This window comes from Thunnus maccoyii, chromosome 16, assembly GCF_910596095.1.
Source record: "Thunnus maccoyii chromosome 16, fThuMac1.1, whole genome shotgun sequence".
NCBI classification, from domain to species: domain Eukaryota; kingdom Metazoa; phylum Chordata; class Actinopteri; order Scombriformes; family Scombridae; genus Thunnus; species Thunnus maccoyii.
This window is the reverse complement of record NC_056548.1, coordinates 4,443,591-4,470,388: the sequence shown is the minus strand read 5'-3', so window position 1 is coordinate 4,470,388 and position 26,798 is coordinate 4,443,591. Positions and strand designations below refer to the sequence as shown.

Below are 26,798 nucleotides of genomic sequence, written 5' to 3'. Positions count from 1 at the left end.
GGGAAGTCTTGATTAAATGTAAACACTGTCCATCAAATGCTTGAAGTCTGGGGCGACCTCCGCTCCCTGTACTCACATTATCCTTCTGATGAAGCAGTTATTAGAGCCTGGAGGCAGGAACTCCGCAGTGCATCATATAAACTCATTTATCAACAAGAGTTGATTTGTGAGGATCGCTCTCTTCTTCATCATGTGAACAAATATTTACAGTTTCTCCGGCTACATTAATTAATAGGACTGAATATTGAACACATGTACTGAAAGTCGTCATTGAATGTTTGCTCTTAGTTTTGTTGAATTATATATTCTGATTTAATAGTTTTGTTTTTTTTGAAGAGGTGCAACAATTAGTCGACCGACAGGGAATTAAACGCTGACTGTTTTGATAATTGATTAATCGTTCTGAGTCATTCTTTAAGAAAAAAGCCAAAAATTTCTGGTTCCAGCTTCTTAAATGTGAATATTTTCTGTTTTTTTTAGTCTTCTATGACAGTAAAGTGAATATATTCAGGTTGTGGACTGTTTGTCGGGCTCTTAGGTTGCATCTTGATCTGTCACTTTATAACATTTTATAGACCAAATGACAACTCAGTTAATCAATAATGAAAATAATCGTTAGCCGCAGCCGCACTAAATGTGTCTGTAAAACCTCAGAAAACAGTTTAAAATGTCTGTCAGAGTTAAAGGTGTCGTCTTCAAACAGCTTTTTGTGTCCAACTGTCAATGTAGATAAAATCCAAACATCTCTAATTTATAAGAATAACTTAATTCATAAGAAAAGCAGCAAATCTTCACATTTGCGACGCCGTCGTCGTTCAGCATTTTTGCTTGATAAATGATTAACTGATCACACAATATCAATCAATCGACTAATCCTTTCAGCTCTAGACGTCTTTGTGTGAAGAAGTCACAAAAACTCTGCATCGGTGGAATTTGGCTTTTTTGTAAATGTAAAGAAAAGACTTTTAATGAAAAACTTGTATTAAAAAACGTATTTCTTTGGAATCAGCACTGAAGTTCAGGTGTCAGACAGTTCCAACAATATCCAGTCATATTAATTAATCTACTAAACCAGTGTTTGCCAGTCTGATCAGATGATTACAGGAGTAGTACAAAAAACAAACATTTTTTTCTTTTTGGATTTAACTCAAATTGTTGCTTTTGTGTGGTGAGATACTGTAATTTGAGTTTTGCAGGCCTCTTAACATGACTCAAATGCAAAAGTCTGAGAAACAATGAAGGAAAATCACTTTTTAATCAAACTGCTGACCAGTTAGAGACACACAGGACGACCTGTGATGTTAGGAACCTAAATTGATCCGGCGAGAGAAAACCCAAACACTCTTAATTCAAAGTTTATAATTCTCTTTTAAAGTCTGCAGCAGTTTGATCTGCAGCTCATGATTCCAAAAAAAAGAAAAAAAAGGCTGCAACAAAAACAACATTTTCTCTGAAGTGTCCTAAAGTGGGTGTGATGGGAGCAATAAATCTGAACCAGAGCGTTTACTCCCTCAAGTAGATTTATTTGGCCGAATGAGAACAATAACATCCGAGCTTTAGAGGATGTTAAATAGCTGCACTGAGAAGCAGCTTCTCTCTCTCTCTCTATCTTTCTCGCTCTCTCTCTCTCTCGGGACGCCGAGCTTAACAAAATGCGGTAAAGAGCAAATTTCTTTTTAACAGAAATGAACACCGGAGATCAATTAAAGCAAAAAAAAAAAAAAAAAGCACACAGACAGGAGCTGATAAACAGATTTATTGTGACTCACCTTGAATTTTTTGTAACCTGGTGGGATCAAAGTTTACTAAAAAAACAACCCTGTGACTGATCTAACCGTGGGATGTTGTTAACGAGCTGCAGATCACTTGTCACTGAGGTTGTGTTAACCTAAACAGGAAAAACACTTGGTGAGATTTTTACACCAAGATTTGTAAAAAAAAAAACAGTCGGGTGTGATCGCACCCTCAAACCGTGTGTCATTTCAACCCGAAGGTGCTTGGTATCGATCACGAGACTCGATTATGTAACCGAGGACGACAGCTGTGCATCATCTCGCTGGTATGAGCAGATCACCAGCAGGTTTAACCTTAATGGTTGTATCATGCGGTGAATCATCAGTCTCTCGTGTTTTTCCTCTAATTCTGTTTACTGCATAACATACCTGACAAAGTATTCCCATATACTAGCTGGTTTGTTGTTTTTTTTTTTTCCTCCAACACATCCAGGTGTCAGAAGGCTTGTATCTGCTATATAGGACAGTACAGACTGTGCCCAAAAAAATATACAAAGTCACAGAGTTGAGGAAAAAAAAAACTTGTTTCTGACTAAGAGAATAACTGGACTGGATCTATTTCACTGTTTCTTTAGATTAACCATCAATATAAAGTTAGTTATTTGACTGAAAATGATTATTTTTGATAATCAAATAATAAATGAAGTAGTTTTTCTCAACCAAAATGGCCAAATATTCAGCTTATATTCATTTCGCAGCTCCTCAAATGTGAGAATTTGAAGCTTTTCTGTGTCATACATGATAATAAACTGAATATATTTGGATTTTGAGACATTTGAAGACGTCACCTTGAGCCTTAAGGAATTATAACATTTCATAGACATAACAATTGTGAAAATGATCTGCACACTTATCAATATTAAAAGCAAGCATCAGCCGCCCTAAAATTATTTCCCTCTTCCTGAGCAGCAGTGAAGATGTTTCCGCTGTGACGCGGAGAAGCAGCTCAGATTTATTCCTCTGTACTTTTTGCGAGAGCTCAGGAGAGTATTTTCAGTATAATGACGGGCAGAGCGGGATCACAGGCGGAGTAATGACAAGTGAGGAGACCTCAGGCTCTTCTTCTCCTCCTCCTCCTCCTCCTCCTCCTCCTCGTAGCAGCAGACAGACTCAGTTTGTTAACATGGCTTCCAAAACTCCCGTCCTGACTGCAGCTCATAATTAACCCTTCAGCCGTCTCACAGCCGGGAACGAAACAAGATTTATTATCTGTAACTCCCACAGCCGGCGTTCCCTGAGTGTTTGAATTACTATTTTGAAATAATGTGTTATGATTTGAAGTGATAGTTATTATCTTTACAACAGTTTTTTTTGTTTTTTAAGCTGATTTCTACATAACTGAAGGATGCAGAAAGATGGAATCTGCTTTGGTAACAATGAGAATATGTCAAGTCAATTTATTTATACATAGACACATGTACAAAGAGATGAGGATTAAACACAAACACAGACATAATTATGAGGATCAAAGGAAAATGGATAAAAATGGAGACAGGAATAAATAAAATGTAGATAAAAACACAGTAGAGTACAAATATTTAATAATAAATAAGAGTGTGAACAGTCATGTCTTCATGATGATTATTAAAAGTCTTCAAGTTAAACATTTTATTAATATAAAAGATGCAATTAGAGTTACAACTACTGATTTTTATAGTTAATTGTTTGGTTTATATATTGTTCTCAATCATTCGGCTCATCAACTGGGCGATGACTTAATAACAAACTAACATATACGTTGTAATTACAGATAGACCGTAGGATTAGCATGCTAGGCTAACAGTCCATCAGCTGTGTGACTTTATATCCTTGCCGTGACGTCTTACAGAGCATACAAATACCTTAACCCTCCTGTTGTCCTCCCGGGTCAAAACTGACCCGGGAGGACAACAGGTTCTGTCATCAAAACAACTGAAATGGTTTTAACAGTATCTCGACTAAACTTTTACACATACCAGTCTGATCTCAACTATAGTTAAAATAATTGATAATTTCTTACTCAGCACATAATGACACCTCCTGGGTCAAAATTGACCCGAGGACAACAGGAGGGTTAAACACACCTGTCACCTGCCCCAACACGGTGCTCTTAAACCAGAGACACTGCAGCTACACCCCTTATTTTTATACACGGCATGGCACGGCACGGCTATGCTAACGATGCTAGCCATGCTAACTAGCTGCTAGCCACCGTGCAGGTTGGAAAAATTGATCCATCACGTCTCTTTGTATCTGCGGGGTCGGTGCTCCTGTCAGTGAGACGCTTCGATTGGTAAATGTGTGTTTTTTTTAAGAACTTATTTCGGGGCTGTGCTCACTCTCAGCCCCACAAGGTACCGAAATTTGGCAGCGATTGATCTAACATGAAGTAACAAGTTCAGTACCCAACCTTAGTATGCAAATTAATCCGTAGACAGACATGTGTAACCAGTCAAAAATTTGCTTGGTGGTTAACTGATTAACGGTTAACTGTCGACATCACTGATCACACACAATTTGCCTCAGGGGACTTTACAGCAAACAACATCCTTTATCCTCAGACTTGTGATTCAAATAGGAAAAAAACTCCCCAAAAAAAAACTGTTGACAGGAAATAAAACAAGATTAAATGGAAGATCAGCACAGTGGACTCACACAAGGGCGGGCCTAGATCAGAGAGCACAGGGGTCGGTGTGAAACACGAGAGACGGTGAACGACATGTATCACATTTTTACAGCATTGTGTAAGTGTGTGTGTGTGTTTGAGCAGCTCGGCGTGCAGCACCAAACTGAATGTGAAAACATCACCCGCTGTTTGTCACCATCTGTTTGCCTCTCAGGCAGACTCCAGCAGTGGAGGGTTCAGGACAGAAGGCTTTCACAGGGCGTCCCGGTGGATCCGCCGGTTCGAGGCGCCGTGGGTTCGAATCTGTCAGCGAGCCTTTTGTCTCGTCGCTTGTCGTTCCTTTCACTCCCCGCTGAGAGAATAGATACAAGCTTACAGATAAATGAGAAAAAAAAAAACACAAGTTAAAAATGATTTATTACTTTTACGAGATATTTCAGCCGATTTGTCAAAGTTAAAGCTAAAAAAACACACTTACAGTGCTGCTGAAATAACTTGGCAGTTCAGTGAAAACTGACAGTTTTAATAATTGATTCATCTTTTTATTCAGAAAAAAAATGTCAAACAGTTGGTGGTTATAGCTTTAAAAATGTATAACTTGTTTCATATCATTATTAATTCAATAGTGTAGAATTTGTGACTGTTTTTCAAACAAAATTGACATTTTTAAGATATTTTATGCTCTGATAATTTAGGAGGAACCTGACATCATGTTTGCTTACTTAGTCACCAAAGTAATAAATAATTTGAAAAGAACAGTTGTGTATGAGAGCGATAAATGAGAGATTGTCTCAACAATATGTTTCAGATACACAATTTTTCAAAATAAATGTTATGAAAACAACATCTTAACCAGTGCTGCTGAAATGATCATCTATAAAATGAAAACATTACAACAGTTTTAATATTTGATTAATGGTTTAAGCAAATAAAATGTTGAGCATTTGGTGTTTACAGCTTAATTATTTGAGTATTTGCTTGATTTTCTTTGTTTATCATTATTAATTGAACAGCGGGGATTTTATTTTGACGTTCAAACAAAATAAGCAATTTCAGGATGTACGTCTGTCGTTATTTGTGGCATTTTATAGACTAAATATTTTACTCAGTGGATTAAATAATCAATACATTATCTGATATTATTCAGAAAGACCACTTGATTATCAGGAAGTTTAAACACTGTAGCGATACATTTCCTGCCGTATGTGTTTGTGCGTTTGATAGAAGATATGTGTGTTTTCTGGCCTGTGATTTGCTCCTCGCTGAGCTAACTAGCACTCAGCGGCTACTCCTGCCTCATGAAAGATTGATGCCTTTTTATATTTTTTATGGAAAGGAAGCGAGCGCGGTGTAGTTAACAGCGGATCAATAATAAATAGCACTTGCTTCTCCTTTATGACTCGTACAGAACGGAAGGCTAAAAAGCATTTTTTGGCTGTTACAAATCTGCTTGTCTGGTCGCTCTGAATGCTGATGGGGAAGCGAGCGTGTGCCTACAGAGTGTCTTATTATTAGTGGGGAGGGGTGGAGATGTGATGCTGCATGTTTAACTTGATTCAGATCCCTTTTCCGACCCCACAGCGGGTAGTCTGCCGTCTCGTACGAGCATCTCTCAGGCTGGTTTAAACCGGCGCTGTGCTGCCGGGAATCCTGTCGTCGTGATTTGGTGCCGGTCGGTGACAAAATGAATCACATTTCCTTGACAAATGTGTTGACGTTGGCGAGCACAAGGACCAGTGTTTGGATTTCTGAACTCATGATCTCCTGTTATGAGCCGTCTAAGAATAGGAGTGAGCTAAGAATAAGAACAGCAGTGTTGAAGCAGCTGACGTATTTCCTCCTCATCAGGAATCACATCAGGACACAAAAACTTCAGACACAAGACAGAAACTGAAAATAATGAATCTGAAAATGTGTTTTCTAATGAAATATTGCTGCGTGACTTAATTAACTGGTGTCAGAGGTGTTACAAAGAAGAATATTACTAAAGACAGAATGTAGTATAATTACTGAACCCTGCAGCTTGATTTGTAAACACTTTCTCTTTATTTTCAGCTCTTCAGAGAAGTAAGAATAATGAAGATCTTGAATCATCCCAATATAGGTGAGTGGATCTTACACATGCACACTGTATATTAGCACACATTCAGTTAAGTGGAATACTTCAACATTGTGGGAAATGTGCTTATCTGCTTTCTTCTCCAGAGTTAAATATAAAGATCAATATCATATCTGCATGTTAAGTATGGAGCTGCAGGCGGTCGGCTAAACTTAGCTTAGCATAAAGACTAGAAACGGGAGGAAAGTTCAGAACTAATTAACACAGTGTATCTTGTTATATTAATCTGTTCCCAAACAAAGATGCAAAATGTGTGGTTTTAGAGAGAATTTACATGCTGCAACATTACTCATTCCTTCTTTTTGTCACTGTAAGGTTGCCAGCAACAACACGAAACTACCCCTGAAACCACTCATTTTCTTTTCACATGTCAAATGAGATGCAGTTTATTTATTCGTGAGCTTTAGTGGTAGATTTGTAAGTGGATTTTTTTCTAACTTTGTACTATCCAGGCTAGGTGTTTCCCCCTGCTCTCAGTGTTTATGTTAAGCTAAGCTAACCACATCCTGACTCTTACTCTCTACTTAACGCACAGACTTGTAAATGGTATCGATCTTCTTGTCTCTTAAAGTAAATATGTGTATTTCCCAAAATATTGATGATCCAAATCTATTCTGAATTCCTGCACATGTAAATTCAGATATTTCCAAAACTGTTTATATATATATATATTTTTTATATTCTGCTACCAATGAAGACTCAGTTATTTACGTTTTATATTGATCAGGTTGGGGAAACTTGACGTGCAAGAGCTCTGACCTTTGACCTTTCTGTTCCTGGACAGTCATATGAACCACCAGCATGTTGATCTGTTTTATCTGCAGTTGCCTGTTTTATGTTACACATAGTTTTAGTGAAGCTTTTTAGTGCATTTTTTTATACAAACACCACAGAAGACTGTTACATTCTTTTGTATATAAAAAAAAAAATCCTGTCAAAGCTGGAAATTTGGAGGTTTTTGTAAATATGCAAGCCATGCAGAATATTAGGAGGTCACACATTAAAGCCAATGCCAAAAAAAACATCCTTGACATTTAAGTAAAAGGCGTACAAATTGAAATAATGATACGCTAACATGATATAAACTTTGACTCCTGTCCTCTCCGGGCAGCTGTAGGTGATTGATTGAGTCCAAAACTGGAGAGCACTTCTTTCCGCTTTGTTTGGTGTTAGAAGATCAAGCGGTTTTGATCAATAAACAAGAGCGAGCACACACTGCCGGGAGCAGTCAAAACTTTGGCTTCACACAGCCGGCTGCGAGAGGAAATACCAGCTAACACCAAACCACTGCACCAGCAAGAAGAAGCCAATAACACACAAACCTCTGCTGTTGAGGGCTCGAACGTGGACTGGAAAGAAGAAGGGGAAAAAAAAAAAAAAGATGAGAAATGGCACCGTGATTTAGATCTGGCAGTCGGGAAGCCGACATGGTGTTTGCAAGGTCCAACATGATCCTAAATGTCAGACCAAAGCTCCAAAAGAGTTTTCTTTGTGTGTGTGTGTCATCGGATACACACACCATGTGCACATCAGACAAGCCTGCCGTGATTCCCCACTAATTACTTTTAATTTCCTTTCCCTGCGCTCCATGATTTCCTCTGCAGAAATGTGATTATAATTACCGGGGGTGATAGTAAGCTGCCCATACACTCTTTATCTCTCTCTCCCTCTCTCTCTCTCTCTCTCTCTCTTTGTCTTACATCCCACCTTGTCTATATTTAGCAGCTCACCGCCGCTCATCACTCACTCCTTTTATATCAGCGAGCTCAACATACGGTGGTAAAAGAACCAACTTTTTCGACCTGTACAGTAAATATCGAGCAGCGTCACGACGTGGCACAAACAGAAACACGTGACTGTTCTTCCGCCACCTTCCCCTCCTTCCACTCACTGTCTCTGGGTGTCTGTTAGGAAACATTTTCGGTGTTCGTGTCCATGAATTCATTACTGTCTCTCTGTGTGTGTGTGTGTGTGTGTGTGTGTGTGGATCTCCTCCGTCTGAAGTTATAATTGAATTTATAATTTCCTGTCCGTGTCTTCTCTTTCTCCTCTTCAGTCAAGCTCTTTGAAGTGATTGAGACGGAGAGGACACTTTACCTGGTGATGGAGTACGCCAGCGGAGGTGAGACACGAGAAGTTTAAACCGTTGAAAACATGTCAAACCTGTCTGACGGAGATGTACCGTCTCATTTGTAGTTTGAAATGTATTTTTGTACTTAAATAGAAACACCTTTTTAACATTATTTCCTACCGTCCTCACACCAAAGTGATTATGAGTCATGAGGCGGACAAATAAGAAAAAAAAAACATAAAATCCGCATCCCAAAGCTGCTGCACCGAAGGCCAGATATATTTGGTAGACATCTGCATACGGTGTGCTGCTCCCAGGGTCCCAAGTATAATTTATTAACAGCAAATGTGATAAATGTGTGTGTTAATAATTTATACACCTTGGGAGCGGCATGTAGTCTGCGCTCTCTACTTCTACAGGAAAGGGGGAAAAAAAACATGTAGACGAGTACAAATCTGAGAAAATGTGTGCGATATTTTCCTCAAAGAGATGAGTCATAATGTTGATGAATATTGTACAAGAAAATGTCTTTAACTTTGAAAGGAATTGCATGAAATCACACATCTGTACAATGTATACGATGAGTGTTCGAATGAAGCTGTTCTCAATAGGATGATGCGCTTCCTCCACTCAGGGAAACGTGATCAGTGTAGTTCCTCTTCCTCCTCCGCAGCCCCGCACACCTGGTTGTGACTAAATATCCCGAATCTCCGCTTTAGTGACGAGTCTGCAGAGGCAGGCGAGGTCCCACGTTTGTCCTCACAATTAGTACTGATAAGTGGCTTTGTGCGACAGTAGATAAGGAAGATTGGGAGTTATGCTCAATGGAAGGAGGAAGAAAAACATTTCCCGGAATAGCTTTCAAAGGTGGACTAATGTAGAAAGAGTTCAGAGAACCGGTAAACAAATAAATTACACGTGTACGTCAATTAGACGAAGGTGATATGGGACGTTAAAATGCCAAATTCTGTCCTTTTTTATAGGATAAATTCAGAGAGCTCATATTTATTAATGTGGCTATGAGGATACACAACAACAAAACATCAAACACAAGAAACAATAATGCAAAAAAAACATCATTTTAAAAAACACAATAACAAAACAAAACTCAAGAGCATTTTAGAAAACAGTAAACATAGGGACAATAATTCTTGCTGATGATTGTACAGGTCTGCAGTCAGTCAGAGTTCTTGGATAACAAAGGTTTGATCAGCGATAATATTTGGATTTTAACGACCGTAGATGCTCGATTTGGGCCAATTATTTACACCTTTAATCCATGTTTTTTGCCCCTCAGGGCCACCGTATGTTTACAGCTTTTTGGCTTGTTCAAAAAAAGAAAACTACTGCAGCAACTTAAAGCTGCAACAATTAATCGATTAGTTTCCAACTGTTAAGTTAATCAGTAACTGTTTTGATACAGTTGAGTCCCTTTGTTTGTTTTTTTTTTAAAGAAAAAAAAAAGTCCAAATTCTCTGATTCCAGCTTCTCAAATGTGAGTATTTTCTGGTTTCTATGACAGTAAACTGAATATCTTTGTGTTGTGGATTGTTGTAGGCAAAACAAGACATTTGAAGACATTTTTCACAATTTCCTGTCATTTTCTGGACCAAACAACTAATCGATTAATTGAGAAAATAATCAACAGATGAATCATTAATGAAAATAAACATCAGTTGCAGCCTTACAGCTACTATTCATTTTGAATCGCAGCTACAAAATAGAAAGAAACAAAAGACATCCAATGAGTCAACTATTAAGTTTTATTTTGGCGAGATCTTTTAAAAGTTGCTCATTTAATGCAGCATCACACATACACAGGACCTAAAAGCACATCTTGTCATTGATTTCTTGGAAAGGTCGTATTCGAACCGTTGAGCCAAGCGGCGATGACAAATTGTGAAGACCTGCCTGCCGAGGAGCAAATCACATTAGCACCGAGATGGGAACTATGATCATAGGCCAATTGCATTAGATGTTAATGAAGTAAATCTAATATTTCTTTCAATTTTGGCATTGATTTTTCTTGGAATTCAAGCAGAATCTCAAGACGACCCTCAGCTCTCCCTGAAGCACAGCAGATTGCCTTCTTGTAATGATCCAGGACTGCATGGATATCTCCCAAAACTTGTACGTTTCAGTGGCAGATCAGCTCATAAAATTTATGACAGGAGCAATGTTGAAACTCACCCAATGAGAGGAATGAATCTTCTTAGAGAGCAATAAGACGGAGGAAAAAGTAATCAGTGTAAAGTAACAAATAACGTGATTTATTCCAACCGAATGATCTCTTCCAATGAAGTGGATACACTGTAAATGCATAAAATCAAAAAGCTGCTCAGTAGCAGAGCGCTCAGTGCTGCCGCTGCTGATAAATGCAGCAGGTCTATATTTATATTCTGGGGCTCCACTGGAATATCTTTGCACGATTTACAGTTAAAATCTCCTTATTTATCTTATACAGGCCCTTTATGCAGCCCCTCAGTTCAGCCTCCGTCTCTAACAGGCTGTCTCAGCTCCTGTCTCTTTAAGGCCCCGCCTCCCCACGAGCCCACTCTGTTCTGATTGGCCAGCTTCTCGATCCGTCTGCTCCAGAGGCTCTGTCAACAAACCGGGAAACAAACTGTAGTAGCAGGATTTCACTACTTCACCTCGTTGTTTACTCGAAATGTCAACTTCTCAAATACATCCGTACATGTTCAAGCTGAAATAAGATCTGAAATATGAGAGTAGACGACACAAACAACACACGGAAGAACCTTAGCAACAACCTTAGCAACAACCTTAGCAACCCAGGCTGCGGGACAGACAGTCATTTATGGGCATGTGCGACAAGCTGACGCCAGTTAGAAAAAAATAACTCTTTAAAAAAATAAATATAAATTCTATTAAAACAACCTTCCCGAACAAAAATAAGCACAACACAATTCAACATAATTTGACAAATATCTAGTTTCCTGACAACATAAACATTAAAATTACGGTTTAAAAGTTCACAAACTCTGCTCTTACTCCCTACAGGCAGTGTCGGTATGTGAAACTAGTCTAACATGACAATAATGTCTTCATGTGTTACTCAAATACTGTCTGGTTAACACTTTTACATTTGGAACGTATTTTCTCTGCTTACAAACATTTCAAACAGTTCATGAGCAGATTTTCTAGCCGCATGACACCTTTTAAGCTTGTTAAGACCAATAACTACAACCCTCGAAACTGTCTATACGTCTGAAAATCACATTTAAACCTTTCAAGACACTCACATTAAACTTCTTACATAAAAACTTTTAGCTTTTCTCGACCTGCAGCAGCAGCACGGAGCTTTTCTCTGTTAGGAATAAATGATGGTTTCTGTTACTTTACAGCACAAAACCTTATAGGTTGCTAAGAAGATTTCCTACCATCCAGTGGAGTCATATTTTCAACTTTCTTCCTGTAACTTTTTTTTTTTTTTTTAAGAGCAGCTCTTTCACTGAAATTTACAAGTTCTGGGAGACTGTTGGGATATGATATATAGTATAGGGTACTGGATCAGGGCTCGCTGCCTTCATGCAGTGAAACGAGAGCAATCCCTGTTGAGCAATGTGGCTTAAAAAGTTGCCTCAACATAATTTAATCATACATAAATTTCACACTGCCTGAATTTTAACCTTTTTATCTCACATTCGTACAAGATTTCCTTTGTTTTTAAACACGTTTTCCTCTCATTTTCTTAAAGAACATTACAGTTTGCTCACTATTTTCCAGTTCCCTAATCTCATTCCCATGTACAGCACATGGTGTGCCCTTTTGCTCTGACATGCAAAGCGTTAGCCCGGCACATTCTGTCTTTAGCAGTTGAGTCAGAGAGAGAGTCGATGAATTGTTGCTTTTCTAGAGCTGTGAAGTACAGAAACGTACGCTATGACCACCTCTGCAGGTCAGCGCTGACAGAGTGGGAGGGTTTCAAGGATTCAGGAAAAGAAGGGGGAGGCGTTTTTTGTTGTAGATTTTGTTGCTTGTTATTTTGCTCGGTTCCTCTTTTTTTTTTTTTTTTGCTTCTTTGCACACATACACACTTACACACGGCAGCCACTTGAGTTCAATTAGCACACGAGCGAGCGCAGTCACGTTTCGGCTCCGAGTGTGCAGAAGTGTGGGCCGAAGGAAGGGTCTCCTGCTGGAGCCCTGCTCGGCAGCAGCTTGTGCCTCCGGGAGAGGCTCAGTGTGGAGGAAACCTCAGTACGGTCAAGAAACACCCTCCAACCATGCACATGGGTGACAGTGCAGGCCAGCTGCGTAGAAAAGTTGGAGGGGAGGGGAAGGAAGGGGGAGGCAGGGGGGGGGGGCGCAGTTCATCGTGAAGTTATTTTTATCTACTCATAAGTTGTGACTCACTTTTTGTTTCTCTCCACCTTCTGTGTCTTTTCCTTATTCTCTGAATTCTCACTCGATCTCCAAACACTCTGGTTGTCATTTTTCTAATTCTCTCTCTCTCTCTCTCTCTCTCTTTCTCTTTTGCAGGAGAGGTCTTTGACTACCTGGTTGCACATGGAAGAATGAAGGAAAAAGAGGCCAGGGCTAAATTTAGACAGGTACCAGCTTTCTCCCCCTGCAGTGTTCTGGTTTCACACCTCTGCTCCTGGCTGTATCTCAGACAGGTCGCTGTCCTCAGTCCTCGAGGGGGGGGAGGGTGGGGAGGGGCAACGTCTCTGACGTCTTAAGACTGATGAGAAATGTCCCAACTCAGCCCCTTCCTCATCATTTATCTCTCAGTGACTGTCACGCGCAGTTCAAAGTCATTAACTGTTGTGTGAAGATTAAAAGCTGGCCAAACAACCTCCATGTTTTTTAGAACTCGTAGAAAATCCACCTTATTAATTTCTAGTCAAGGTCATTAAATAGACTTTGTTGCTGAGAAATTTTAGGGAGACATTAGCAGAGCAGCTGCATGTCAGTAAAGCATGAAGAACTGTTTTAAAATCATCAAAATAAAGTACAAACTCAGAACTCATATGAAAACGTAACGTATGGTCACATTACATCCTCCATTCATTTTAAATTAAAGCCTGCAGGACTGATTCAAGCATGTGTTTCCCATCACATGCGCGATCTCGAGGTCTGTTCCAGCAGACTCACAACTGTGTATTATGTCAGCAGGTTTTACCTTGTTTAAGACAATATTGAGGTGTCAGATATGACATTTGGCTTCAGACGTGGTAAGAAAAGACGTGATACAAACTAGCTGGTTTCAACCATACCGACACCTTCACATCACCAGACCAGGAACCGCAGCATCTCTCTAACAGACTGCTAACAGTTTTTAAGTTTCGTTCTGATCAATATTTATTTATTTATTACTCACAACAAAACACTGACATCACATCCTTCTCCAGCTTAGAGAGATTTCGTGACTCTTTAAGAGTGTTTAATGCAGCATCATGCAGATGTTTAGAGCTGCTACTACTGGCAATGATTTAGATAATCAGGTAATTTGTTTAAGCTTTTTATGGCAGAAATTCACTGGTTCCAGCCTCCCAAATGTGAATATTTTCTATTTTTAACACTCCTCTATGATAATAAACTGATTTATCTTCAGGTTCTGGGCAGCGTTTATGCTTTCGAGGATGATTTTTGTCTCATTTGCTGGTTTCTGTTCTCGTTGAAGGAAGGGATCCAGCTGCGTTTTGCAGCAGTGTAGATTTGCAAATATTTCCTTCAGCAAAAATAGAACAAAACAAACGCGGATAACTTACTGCAATAACAGGAACATCAGCGTAATAAACAATCTGTTATTGGTCAGGATGACAGCAGCCATCTGTAGGATCCTTGAACAGAGCTGTAGATGTGGAGTTTTATTGTCATTAATATGTTTTTCAGGCTGAAGGTTGAACAAAACAATGAGAAATGAAACTGTAACGAGCAAAGTATTTTTTAAAGTTTGTGTAGGAAACCCGTGTCCCCTGATACTGATAATCTATCACGGTGTTTCTGTACTGTTCGTGCAGACTGTTATCAGGCCCGTTAGACAGACTGATGTACAGTCGTGCTACTGCACAGAGGAAACCTGTTCTCTCAGACTCCCGGCGACTTCTCGCCCCACCTGCGTTATGTTTTATCTTTCCTGTCAGTCTCGACCACATCTCCTCCTCCTCTACCACTTCCTTTTTATCGCAGTCTGAGAACACCAGACATCTAACTAAACTCTCTGCTTGTCTCTTCCTCCGTACAGATCGTATCGGCGGTGCAGTACTGCCACCAGAAGCACATCGTTCACAGAGACCTCAAGGTGAGTTCAGAGAAGCCACACTGGTCTGGAGTCGGTTCAGCAGATACAACTTTTGCTTCACAGTGTGTAGCTTCAGTAGATCAGAATAATGGGTTGTTGATTTGAGAAAAGTTTGTGGCTCTGATCATAGAAACATCAGTGTTCTCTGGCATTCAGGCCACCTGGGAAATGTAGGCGAAAGATGTGAAGAACTAAACAAATCTGCCCATGACTTTACTTTAAAGTCTTTACACTGGAGTTTGGACGGCTGATTTTATATAAAGTTTTCAGAAAATGTATAAAAAGCAAACCTCAGACGTGGTTATTAAAAAGTTCTGTGAACTGAAACGGAACATTTTCAGTTGTATATTGAACTTAAAGGGGACATAATATGCTTTTTCTGGTTTTCTTTCATTTATATACTGTTACGATGTTAAACATGATCAAAGTTCCAAAACTTGAGTGAACATATGTAGAAATATTGCCTGCAAGTCAAAAGCCAAACCTGCTCTAAACGCTTTGTTTGCAACATTTTTTTCTACTTTGCTGTGAAGCGGAGGTCAGCTAGCCAATCAGAACAGAGCGGGCTCATGAGGAGGCGGGCCTTAAAGAGACAGGAGCTAAAACAGCCTGTTAGAGACGGAGGCTGAACTGAGGGGCTGCACAAAGGGCCAGTATAAGATAAATAAGAAGCCTTTAACTGTAAACCATGCAAAGATATTCCAGTATATAAATATAGAGCTGGAAATGTGCATGAGATGGTCTCCTTTAAGTATCAAAATATCCAAACATATGAGCAACTGTAAATATGAAATGATGACAGAAACAGTGAAAATAATAGTGGATTAAGTGATGAGTCATTTAATCCATTTTTGGCAAACAAAAATAATAAAAATCTACTGGTTTCAGCTTCTCAGATGTGAATATCTGTTGGCTTTCTTTCAAATTAAACTAAATAAGTCGGGAGTGTTGATCCACAGTGTCAGAAATGAATCCACACCGTTAATAACGCTCACGTTTATCAGCAGCACTATCGAGTTTAAATCAACTCAAAGTGTCTCCACCTTTTTTCAGGCTAATTACCTCTGACTCATACCGGATAGAAAGGTCACAGTAAAGGGAGCTGACGTCAGCGTTGCGTGTTTTGTGACTCCCGTATCCCCCGTCAACGGCTCGAACACGGCATGTTTAATTACTAACGACGCACACGCTGCTAATGAGCCTCTACTTTGCTCTTTTCTGACTGTTTTTTTTTTAAAGATGTATCATTACACCGCAGTCGGTGGGGGGGGGGGGGGGGGTGTCTGTAGATGCACGAGTAGGCGGCCTCTCTAAACTGCTCACATGTTCTCCGCCACATCACTGGTTGTAGTGTAAAAGGACCCCCCTCCCTCCTCTCTCCTCCGCTTTGCAGCCATGACGCTCTTTGCTTCTCCGTGTATAAATATTGATGCTTCTGTATTTTTATCTTGGCGTCAGTGGGAGTCACACGGCTAAGAGAAAACCCACACAGTCGCATGTCTAAACTGTTTCCTCTGTAGAGCTTCATGAATGATCCATGAGGAGGGAAGATGTGAGCGGTATCTTCTGCGTATGCACCGTATACACGTGTTTGTGTGTAACGAGGGCAGGTGTCAGTGTATGCGTGGCCATATGTCACAGGTGTTGATTGTGTGTTTACAGTTAAATTTTAACCACCAAACCAACCGCGTTCCCTCAGGCTCGTCGGCCACTTTGCTCTTTTTTTTTTTTTTGGCTCCAGAGGATTCAGCTCAACATGTCGCCCGCTGACATTAAAATGTTTCTTTCCTGGTGTCAGTTATGGTCAGCTGGTGTTGTTTTTTTTTTTTTACCCCTCACGCAGATAAAAGCCTCTCAGGACGTCGGCTCGATAGAAGTTCTCTCTGCTCGCTCTGCCTCGGCTTCCTTAATTAGCCTTTTGCCCACAGCTTCATGCGAGTAACGAGCAGATGTCGCAGTGGAAACCCCTCGCCTACGTTAGAACGGGAGATGTTTACAGTTTTATTGTATCGGATGATAATCACACACACACACATCACCTCTGAGACTATTGAAAAGTGCTGAAACAAGATTAGACAGAATTAATTAGCAGCAGTTTGGATAATTGATTAATTGTTTAACATTTTTTTGGGTTCCCAGCTTCTTGAAGTAATTCTTCTTCGGCTCTGGGAAGTTGTGACGGACATTTTTAACCTTTTTTTTTCAGTAGAAATTGTGTTTTGGAACTTGAGATAAGATCGAACTTGATCCCAGAGGGGAAATTTAGTTTTACAGCAGCACAAGAAGAAACTAGAGAGGAAGATAAGAACACGATACAGATAAATAGAAAAAGGTAATACTTATATATATGGATAGACTGCGTCCCTGTGTTAATTGTGCAGTTATCTCTCGTTATACGCCTGATAAATCATTTTCTCTTTCTGTAAAATGGTTTCAGATGTCTGACTCATCCTGCACTCAGGGGTGTTTACAAAAATTCATCTTATCAAACGTGACTTTGGGGAAGTAGATAACCACACCGGTCATATCAAACCGCACTTCTCCATTTGTGGATCATAGTCGCTAACAGGACAATATGGAGAGAGATAAGAGAGATGTGTGTTTGGATATCAGTGGTTTTAATTACCAAAACAATGTGGTTGAAGTCTGATTCATTCATCTCTTCCCTAATCCTCCTCCTGATGTAACAACAAGTAAGGGTGGTGTGTGTGTGTGTGTGGAAGCCAAGTCTTCTGCAGCTCCGTATGGTGCTAAATAAAGCCCCGCCCACTTTTATCAGTCCAATCACATCTGAGGATTCAATTTAAATCCCTCTTGCAACTGTACACCGCTCAAATATTCTGTTTCATTGGGAAATAACAGAAGCTAAAGACTCTCTAACTTCTGTTTCACTGTGACTTCTCTCAGATTTACCTCCAGTTTGAATCCCAACACAACTTAAAGGTCTCAGCACATCAAAAAGAACCGTAACCCTGACCTCCGTCCGTCCGTCTATCTGTCCACAGGCTGAGAACTTGCTCCTCGACGCAGACATGAACATCAAGATCGCCGATTTCGGCTTCAGCAACGAGTTCACTCTGGGCAACAAGCTGGACACGTTCTGCGGCTCCCCGCCGTACGCCGCGCCGGAGCTTTTCCAGGGAAAGAAGTACGACGGGCCGGAGGTGGACGTCTGGAGCCTGGGGGTCATACTGTACACGCTGGTCAGCGGCTCGCTGCCCTTTGATGGACAGAACCTCAAGGTGAGATAGTGTGGACGTACAGACGTCACAGAGATACAGTTAACATTTCTAATGTGTTAATATTGTTTAGTTTGACCTGTGACGGTTCGTCATGTTTACATGTTGATTTGACACTGAATCTTTACAGAAATCAACCTCTGAGCTAAACAGCCCTTCAAGTTTGTATTTTCATTAGTCTTTAGAATGAAAAATGGGATTCATAATTAATACTGTTATAACGTTACAGCTGTTGGCCTGCTCTGTATGAAACCTTCATCTCAGTTAAATTGATAGTGGTCATTATATTACTTTATATTATTACATTATATTGCTTTTGCAGTCTTTAGTCCAAAGAGACTTGAATTTTTTCCCATGCATATGCACACTAATGCTAGACGCTGGCCTATTGCATGTGTATATGTATATATGATAAGTATGAATCTTTGTTTTTGGTGTTGGATGTTGCATCTTATGTGTAGAAGTTAGATAATAACACCAGAGTTTCCTGGAATAAAGAGCCTCAGTATTTTCTTACTTTTCTGAAATATTTTAAGCTTCAAGGCAAATGAGCAGAGTTGATAATTCACACAGCAAAGGCCAGATGTTTGAAGGAGTGAGCTGACTGTTCAGACCACCATATAGCAGCTAAATCACAGGACGAGATGTGGCTGCATCCGTCTGATTCAGCTCAGCGTGTGATCGATCGATCCCGTCGCACGGGGGCTTCGCAGCAATTAATCAGAGCAGCGAGATGCAACGTCGGGAGAAAAAAAAAAGTGGGAAAAGTAGGGAAACAACCCAGTCGCTGACGGCCAGGCAGGGATGTGAGAGGAATAACTGTCAACAGTCTATATTGACCAAATGAAAGCATCAACAAGAGTTTAGAGCCTATAATCTGCATCATCGACCTCATTTCTTCCACCATTAAATTGACATCCATGCGTCTGTTTCTTCTCACATCCCTTTCTGTAGCATGTTTCAGCGTCTTGCTAACTTCATGCTTCTTCTCTGCAGGAGCTGCGTGAGCGGGTGCTCAGAGGGAAGTACCGCATCCCTTTCTACATGTCCACAGACTGCGAGAACCTCCTCAAACGCTTCCTGGTGCTCAACCCGGCCAAGCGGGGTACTCTCGAGGTGAGGGAGGACGCAGAAAATGTAATTATACCTCTCAGTTCTTAAAACACTCCTCCAGCACGTCTGCACCATCGGAGAATGCCATCTATCCTCCACCTCTCCAACAATCCCCCCCCCTCTCTCTCTCCTGGTCCCTGCATCTCCCCCCCCCCCCACCTCCTCCCCCCTTTTAAATCATCTTCTCTGCCGCCCACGGTGTCCTGTTTTTCTGTGTGCGCCTGGCCCACACTCTCCTCCTCCTTCTCTGATGTTGTAACCATGAATAATGCATCGTCATTCTTGTGTTTGTACCAAAATTGTCTTTCTTGTTCACTTCCCCGTCTTTATCCGCGAGTCCAGGGGACCAAAACGTTTTTTTGAACAGTACAAAATAAACGGTCGAGTCAATTCCCAGAAAAAGTAAAGTTAAAGGGGGACACCGTATGCACACTTCTAGCTGGGTCTGGGTCTCTACTGGAATATCTTTGCATGATTTACAGTTCAAAAGACTTCTTATTTATCTTTATACCGGCTCTTTATGCAGCCCCTCAGTTCAGCCTCTTGAAGGTTTCTGATTGGTCAGCTTCAGGAAGCTTCCGCCAGCTCCAGAGGCTACGTAAACAAACTATAGCAGCAGGATTTCACTTCCTTTTTTATAACCGTTCTTCTTTACTCTGTATATAAACTTCTCAAATGCATCTGTACATGTTCCAGCCTGAAATATGAGAGTGGACAACTGAACAACGGAGCAGACGGCACGACCAATCAGACAGTCAGTTCGACGGGGAAGAGATAATGCGTTTAGAGCAGATCGAAGCCCCGACTTTTGTCTTGCAGGGAGCGTTTTTACAAATATTCACCTCAAGTTTTAGAACTTTGAGCACATCTGACATCATAACAGTACATAAATGACATTTATTAGGTATTTTAAATCACTGTCAGGTATTTTAATCTAAAGTGATGATGATGTTTTGCATGTGAAAGCTGTAAAATAACTAATAAGCAGTGGAGTAAAAAGAATGTTGCTAAATAGGAGTATTAAGTATTATTAAATTGTGCTTAAATGTAGTACTTAGTAAACATATTTTCACCACTAACACCAGCACTTCTAGAGTCCAAACAGCAACGAGACAAGAGTCGAGTCCAAAATGTCAGAAAAGTCATCAGACTGCTGAGTCGGCTGCGACGGCGCCGCCGCCACAGAGTCTGTTAAAGGTCAAAATGTGACTGACGCAAGTTAAAACACGTTGAACCGCAATTTCATTTTCCACAATTTATAATCAGAGAACACTGGAAATATTTTTGACATTTTTTATTCCACTCAGACTAAGATTAATAATCAAGAGTGTTTGATCTAAGAGACGGAGAAAGGTTCCACAGATCCATCAGCGGCGATCACATCGTCAGGAAAACGTTGATGATTGGCTGCAATCTGCTCTAACTGATACCAAACTGTATATCATGAACATATAAAATATCATTTGTGGATAAAATGGCTCGACGTTAAAAGCAACTTTTATTGTTGGAAATGTTATCAAAGCTGCTTTCAGTCTTTTAATTCGCTCACTTTTAGAAGAAAACAGTTTTATTGCATCTCGTCGAGTTTGAACGTAAGTGAATTAAACTAAATGTGGTCGGCTGGACTCTCTCACATGTGTCGGCCTCGGCTGCCACATGATTGCCCTGGATTATGGCATAAGCTCCGGTTACATCAGAGCGTGATCATTGGGGTTTTAATGAGGAAGCAAATTAATTCCCCGAGAGCTATTGATCGGCAGCAAATTAAAAATAAAGGTGCAAACAAATGACGTGCGGCAGGATGTGGACGTCGCTGTGAAAGGGCAGAGGAGTTAGAGCGCGCACACACACACACACATTTGGTCAATTTTTCCTTCTGCTGTCTTCTTTAACGTGCAGTTTAAAATTAAGTCCTTTTATAGAGATGATTTTAATACAAAGGGAAGTTGTTATTCAAAATATGAAAGAGTTTAGACATGAAATAGAAGTAGAGAAGGATTCTACTGACTGTCAAACCAACTGAGATACTAAAAATAGATATTCCTGGTAAATCTGGCTTTTACAATGGATCAATCTGGGTTGCATTAAAAGGAAAAGTTTAAAATTATTCAAGTCTGTCTTAAAACAAGGGTTTACAGAGTAGCTTTGAGCTCACTACAGCTGCTGCAGCTTTATACATTTAACTTCACGTCAGGGCTACGTGGAGACGACATGAACCGTGTCTGACGCTGATAGAGGTTGTCGATGAAGACGACACGGAGGAGGTTTCAGAAAGACACGGAGATCACATGACTGTAGTATCAATATAGAAGTCACCTGGATGTCACACTGTCTTCATAAAACATATGTGCGTAGTGTAGCGTCTCGTGTATAAAATAAACCTTTGAGAAATAAATCCACACCTACGCTGTCAAAGCTCCAGCACCAGTCAGAGGTCTAAGTAGTCGGGGTCTAATTTTGTCACTTTTGTTTTTGCAGCAAATCATGAAGGATCGATGGATCAACGCAGGATTTGAAGAAGACGAGCTGAAGCCTTACGGCGAACCAGAGCTGGACATCACGGATCAGAAGAGAATAGGTAAAAAAAAAAAATCTGCTGATGTTTGTGAAACTGTTAAAGTTGCAGGTAAAATCAAGTAACTGCAAGTTTTATTCCTTCAAAGGGAAAGTTTGCATAGTCATTTCAGATGTTACCGAGCTTTATGACCATCGGGCTTGTGATACCCCGGTTGTATAATCTTAAAAAGTGCACGAGCATCAGAAAAAACATCATCTTCTTCCTTTTTATCGCTGTTAAAAACTCAAGTCTGCGTGGTTTTTGTCCAACGGGGGAGAGGATGTGTGAGGCGTTTAGCGGGGGGGGGGGGGGGGGGCTCCGCAACACAGAGGCGGTCTCATTATTTCATGCGCCGAAGAGCCTTTAAAAGAAAAGATGAAACGTGATGATGAATAAATAAACACGAGAAATGCTGTCGCATGCGAAGAGAGAACGAGAAAGAAGAAGCCTCCCCGTCGTGTCCTGGATGAAAGCTGTTAAAGTGGGGAGTGTGTGTGTGGGAAGACGGCGATCCGCCCGGTTACAGCAGCGGAGCGTGTTTCTCTCTCACCTGATGTCACACAGCAGTCGGTTTCCATCTATAGAAGACCGATATTGTTTTTAAACGTATGTCTCGTGAGCGTGTTTTTATCAGTGTCATGTCTGCCGGGATGAATCGCTCCCATGTTTGTGTGGAAGGTTTTAATTCCACTAAATCAGAAGATGTCAGTCAGTTTAAAAACCTATGAAGGAAAAACTCACCAAAAATAACGGCTTTAGTACGGCTGTCAGCGGAGACGTCTGAGAGGCTTTTCCGCCCCGACACGGAGAGGATTAATTATTTTTATTTTGCTGTCGGGGGTTTTTGATATTTTTAAAACAAGAAACGTATAAAAATATCTGCATAAAAGCTGTCAGCAGCAGGAATCTTAAAGTAAAACACTGCCAGCTCTGAGTAATGGCACGTAACAGCTGGTTAAGTAATAACTGCTGCACCATTTAACAGATTGTAAAGATTGAATGAAATTTCCCTTTTTTAAAAAAAAAAAAAATTAGTTGTCAATGTAAAAAATCTTCTCTGCTAGAGAGATTATGGAACTGCGGTAAAGACGGCGGTGACGTTTCTGAAGGGTTGAAATAAAGTTTTATTGGTTTTGTCAAATAGTCGGACAGCAGAGTGAAGCGACAGTCTACAGCTGTCTTATAATACATAAATATATTAAACATTATGGATAAAAGCCTTAATTATTATTATTATAGCTGGATCTATATTGGAGTTTGGAGGCTGATAACAATATTGATATTGAAGATTTAAACAATATAACGACGAATATTCAGTTTTATTTATTCAGTCACACAACGTAAACAATCAGTTTTCATTGTTGTGACCACAGGATGTGCTGAGTGGGACAATTTACAGTAGAAAGTAAAGTCGTCAGTTATCTCTGGTGGACTGTGTATTAATTATTTTAATCATTTAGGGATGCATCTAACAAATATTTTCATTATCAATTCATCCGTGGATTATTTTCTCGATTGATCGATTATTTGCTAGAAAAACGGGAAAAATATCGATCTCTGTTTCCCAAAACGTCTTGTTGTGTCCACAACCCAAAGATATTCAGTTTACTGTAATTGAGGACTAAAGAAACCAGAAAATACTCATATTAAAGAAGCTGGAATCAGAAAACTTGGACGTTTTCTTTCATAAAAAAATGACTCAAAACGAGTCATTAATATATTAATATAATACTCTGTAGTCATTTTCCAAGCAAGAGTGTTGCTGGTTTCAGCCTCTCAAATGTGAGGATTTACTGCTTTTCTCTGTGATATATGATAGTAGACTGAAAATCTTCAGGCTGTTGGACATTATAACACTATATTCTAACATTTCATAGATCCAGACAGTTACTTGATTTAATCACTAGTCGCAGCCCTAAAACTGTGTAATAGAGACGCTGTTTCAGCTTTAAAAACACCTTTTTCATAGTGGTTTCTGTTCTACTTCCTATTACTTATTTTAACACAGATATCGATTATATATCTGCGATGAACTAACATCTCAGACTCTAATGATTCAGTGTAGCCTTCCTCATTTACATAAAACTGATCTCTTACATTTTAGTTTTTTTGTTAATGAGTAATTAAACGCGTATTTTACAAAATGCAGCTCTTATCTTTTATATGTGTAATATAATTTAATAACCAGCTATTAATTCATTACATCCCAGATAAAAGTAGACAGCAGTTATTTGTCTGCAGAGCTTCTAGCTGCTGTGGAGAAATGTAAAGCAGGCTGCTCCAAGGACACGTAGAAGCTAACATTTGCTAAAAATACAGCGACGCTGTGACGTCCTTGCAGGATTCACACACACACACACACACACACACACACACACACACACACACACACACGCAGGATTCACACACACACACTCTCTCTCTCTCTCTCTCTCTCGCTGTAACATCCCAGAGAAGCTTCTGAGCTGCTCAAACAATAATCAGACGACACGAGGAACAGATCGGTCAAAATGTATGAAGGGTTTCATTTCAAAACGAGGTTGAGCTCCTTCCTGGTGGAAACGGACGACAACCTGACACTGACAGAGGAAGACGAGCACATTACGGGTCACGGTGAAGCCTCTGAGTCATCCAGACGCCTTCGCTTAAAAAAAAAAAAAAAAAACCAGCTCTGTTTCTGAAGCTGTAACCTGCTTCTGCTCCGAAATGTTCTCCCACATGTTCGAGGTGGAAGAGTCTTTTTCTTTTAAAAATTAATAGGCTGCGTATTGTGGAGATGAAAGCATAAAAGCCTTCATGTATGCGTGTCGGGGGGGAGAATGAAGAGAGAGAGATGCTGAGCTGGTTTAATATTTGAAACCACTTGAGTCCGCTCTGTTGTCTCCACGTCATTTTCATAAACAACTGAACAGTAAAGGAAAACAGCTAAATCTCTTCTTCTTCTTCTGCTCTTTTTAACCCGGTTTACTGTTAATCTGAAGATGGAACTGTCAGATGTTTGGGGTTTTTGCCTGAAAATATGATTTAAAACAGCAAATCGATTATGAAAATAGTCGCTAGGTCTAATGTGGACGAACTATAAGAAGAAGGAATGTGAAATACTAATCCTCCTCTCAGCCCGCTTTGACTTTTTATTCCAGTTTTTAATGGTTTCAAGCCTCAAATTCTTTCAGTAGAATTGCAGCAGAATCAAACACATGAATGAGAGGAATGTGGAGTTAATACCTCACTGCAGCTAAACCTTATTCTCATTATAATATCTGGATTTATTTCATTTTTCAAACATTGTCTTGTTGTTTTGTGTGTTTGGGAAATAATTCCCTTCATCATTTTCAGTGTTTTTTTATCTGTTGTGTTCCTAAATGTTCCTAGATAGATTCCTAACCCTTCCCCTAAACTAAACCTAAACCCAATTCTAACCTTAAAACCATTTAAAACCTTTTAAAAACGTCCTCTGAAGTAGTGAAATCTCACTACAATGGTGTGAAATTGTAATAAGTCCTCACAAAAATATAAACGCCAGCGACACACTCATAAATAAATGTTTAAAGGTGAGCAGGCGGGAGCTGTAGCAGGAAACACCTCTCTGCTTCTTCTGACATGCTGCTGTAAACGTGAGAGTGGGGGGGGGATGAGGGGGATGGGGCGGTTACACGTTAGAGAAGCACTCTGTGTCAGTACTGCACATGTGCTCTCACACACGCTCTCCAATCAGCATCTTTTCCTGCTTCTGATTGATGGTGGCAGAACAGGAGAGCGGGCGGGGGGGGGGGAGTGATTACCTGAGCTTCACAGCTGCCCGACTCACTCGCCTGAAACACTTCACACACGCCATATATGTGATCACACTACATTCAAGTATTTTTTTTAAGTTACTGGGAAGTAATGACACAAAACGAACACAGCAGAGATGTCAAATACAAAAACACTGAAGAGTGAAATGTTCTGTAATCATTATTTAATGACTTTTTCTTTTCTTAAAACTACATGGAGAGTTTTATCTCAAGGCAGTTGGATATTCCTGAATATAAATCTTTTATAGTCCTTTTTTTATGGTCAGGAAATGGCAAACATTACCTGCTGTTTCTTTTTTACTTTACAAGGAGAATAAAATGACTAGTTATTAATGACTATAACTGTTATGTGCCCTTTAATAAAGTTATTGTTTTGTTTTTATTCAAAACGGTCATTAGAACATATTTTAGAAGTTTTGTTAAAATGTCAGATGCATCATTTTGAATCTGTGGTTTGTGTTTGTCCAGATGTGATGGTGGGGATGGGATACAACCTGGAGAAGATCCAGGACTCTCTGGCCAAGATGAAGTATGACGAGATCACAGCCACCTACCTGCTGCTGGGCAGGAAGGCCTCTGAGGTACAAACAGCTGATCTAGTGTCTGGATTTCCTCATTTCCTGTCTGTTAATCACTCTGTAGTTTACAGAAGGTAAATGTAATCGGCATCTGGATGGAAACTTGGCTTCTGTCTGTCTCATGAAGTTTTGGTTCATCACGTCTTGTGGACAGAAGTGACTAGAGCGTCAGAGAGCATCACAGCGTCAGTAATCTGAAAGTTGATTATTTACTGTTTGTCTCCCAGTTGGAGCCCAGCGAGTCGGCCTCCAGCAGCAACCTGTCTCTGGCCAAACCCAGACCCAACAGCGAGCTCAACGGCCAGTCGCCCTCCCACCTCAAAGTCCAGAGGAGCGTCTCCTCCAACCACAAACAGAGACGTTACAGTGAACAAGGTGAGGAGGCATCAACCAGGTCTTTTTCGAGATGCTTCTTCTGTCCAATTAATAGTTGCAGATTATCTATTAATCAATTAATCGTTGCAGTTTAGTTTGATTACAGATTTGACTGACAGTGCTGGCAACAAAAGCAAACAACTGTCATCACATTTTGATTCAAATATTGTTGAATCCTGGTTGGTGCACAGAAATATGTGACATCATGTTTTTCCTACTGGGCCCCGCCCATTTCAAACCAGTCACAAACCAGTCAAGAGCGCTTAATGAAACTAAAAAAATACTG

The 26,798-nt window shown here is 40.1% G+C and overlaps 1 protein-coding gene across 14 annotated transcripts in view; it reads left to right on the top strand.

Moving 5' to 3' along the window:
* The window catches only part of LOC121881354 (MAP/microtubule affinity-regulating kinase 3-like), an 85,926-nt gene that overhangs the window by 13,248 nt on the left and 45,880 nt on the right, over positions 1 to 26,798 (top strand). For 8 of the 14 annotated variants that reach the window (XM_042389091.1, XM_042389090.1, XM_042389088.1 and 5 more), the window contains 9 exons: positions 6,454 to 6,502; positions 8,574 to 8,639; positions 13,092 to 13,162; positions 14,800 to 14,856; positions 17,862 to 18,098; positions 19,092 to 19,232; positions 21,687 to 21,786; positions 26,028 to 26,140; positions 26,365 to 26,512. In XM_042389091.1, coding sequence (XP_042245025.1) covers positions 6,454 to 6,502; positions 8,574 to 8,639; positions 13,092 to 13,162; positions 14,800 to 14,856; positions 17,862 to 18,098; positions 19,092 to 19,232; positions 21,687 to 21,786; positions 26,028 to 26,140; positions 26,365 to 26,512 — 982 coding nt within the window. The remainder of the gene's footprint in view (positions 1 to 6,453; positions 6,503 to 8,573; positions 8,640 to 13,091; positions 13,163 to 14,799; positions 14,857 to 17,861; positions 18,099 to 19,091; positions 19,233 to 21,686; positions 21,787 to 26,027; positions 26,141 to 26,364; positions 26,513 to 26,798) is intronic. The other 6 variants (XM_042389093.1, XM_042389097.1, XM_042389100.1 and 3 more) reach the window with 1 other exon arrangement.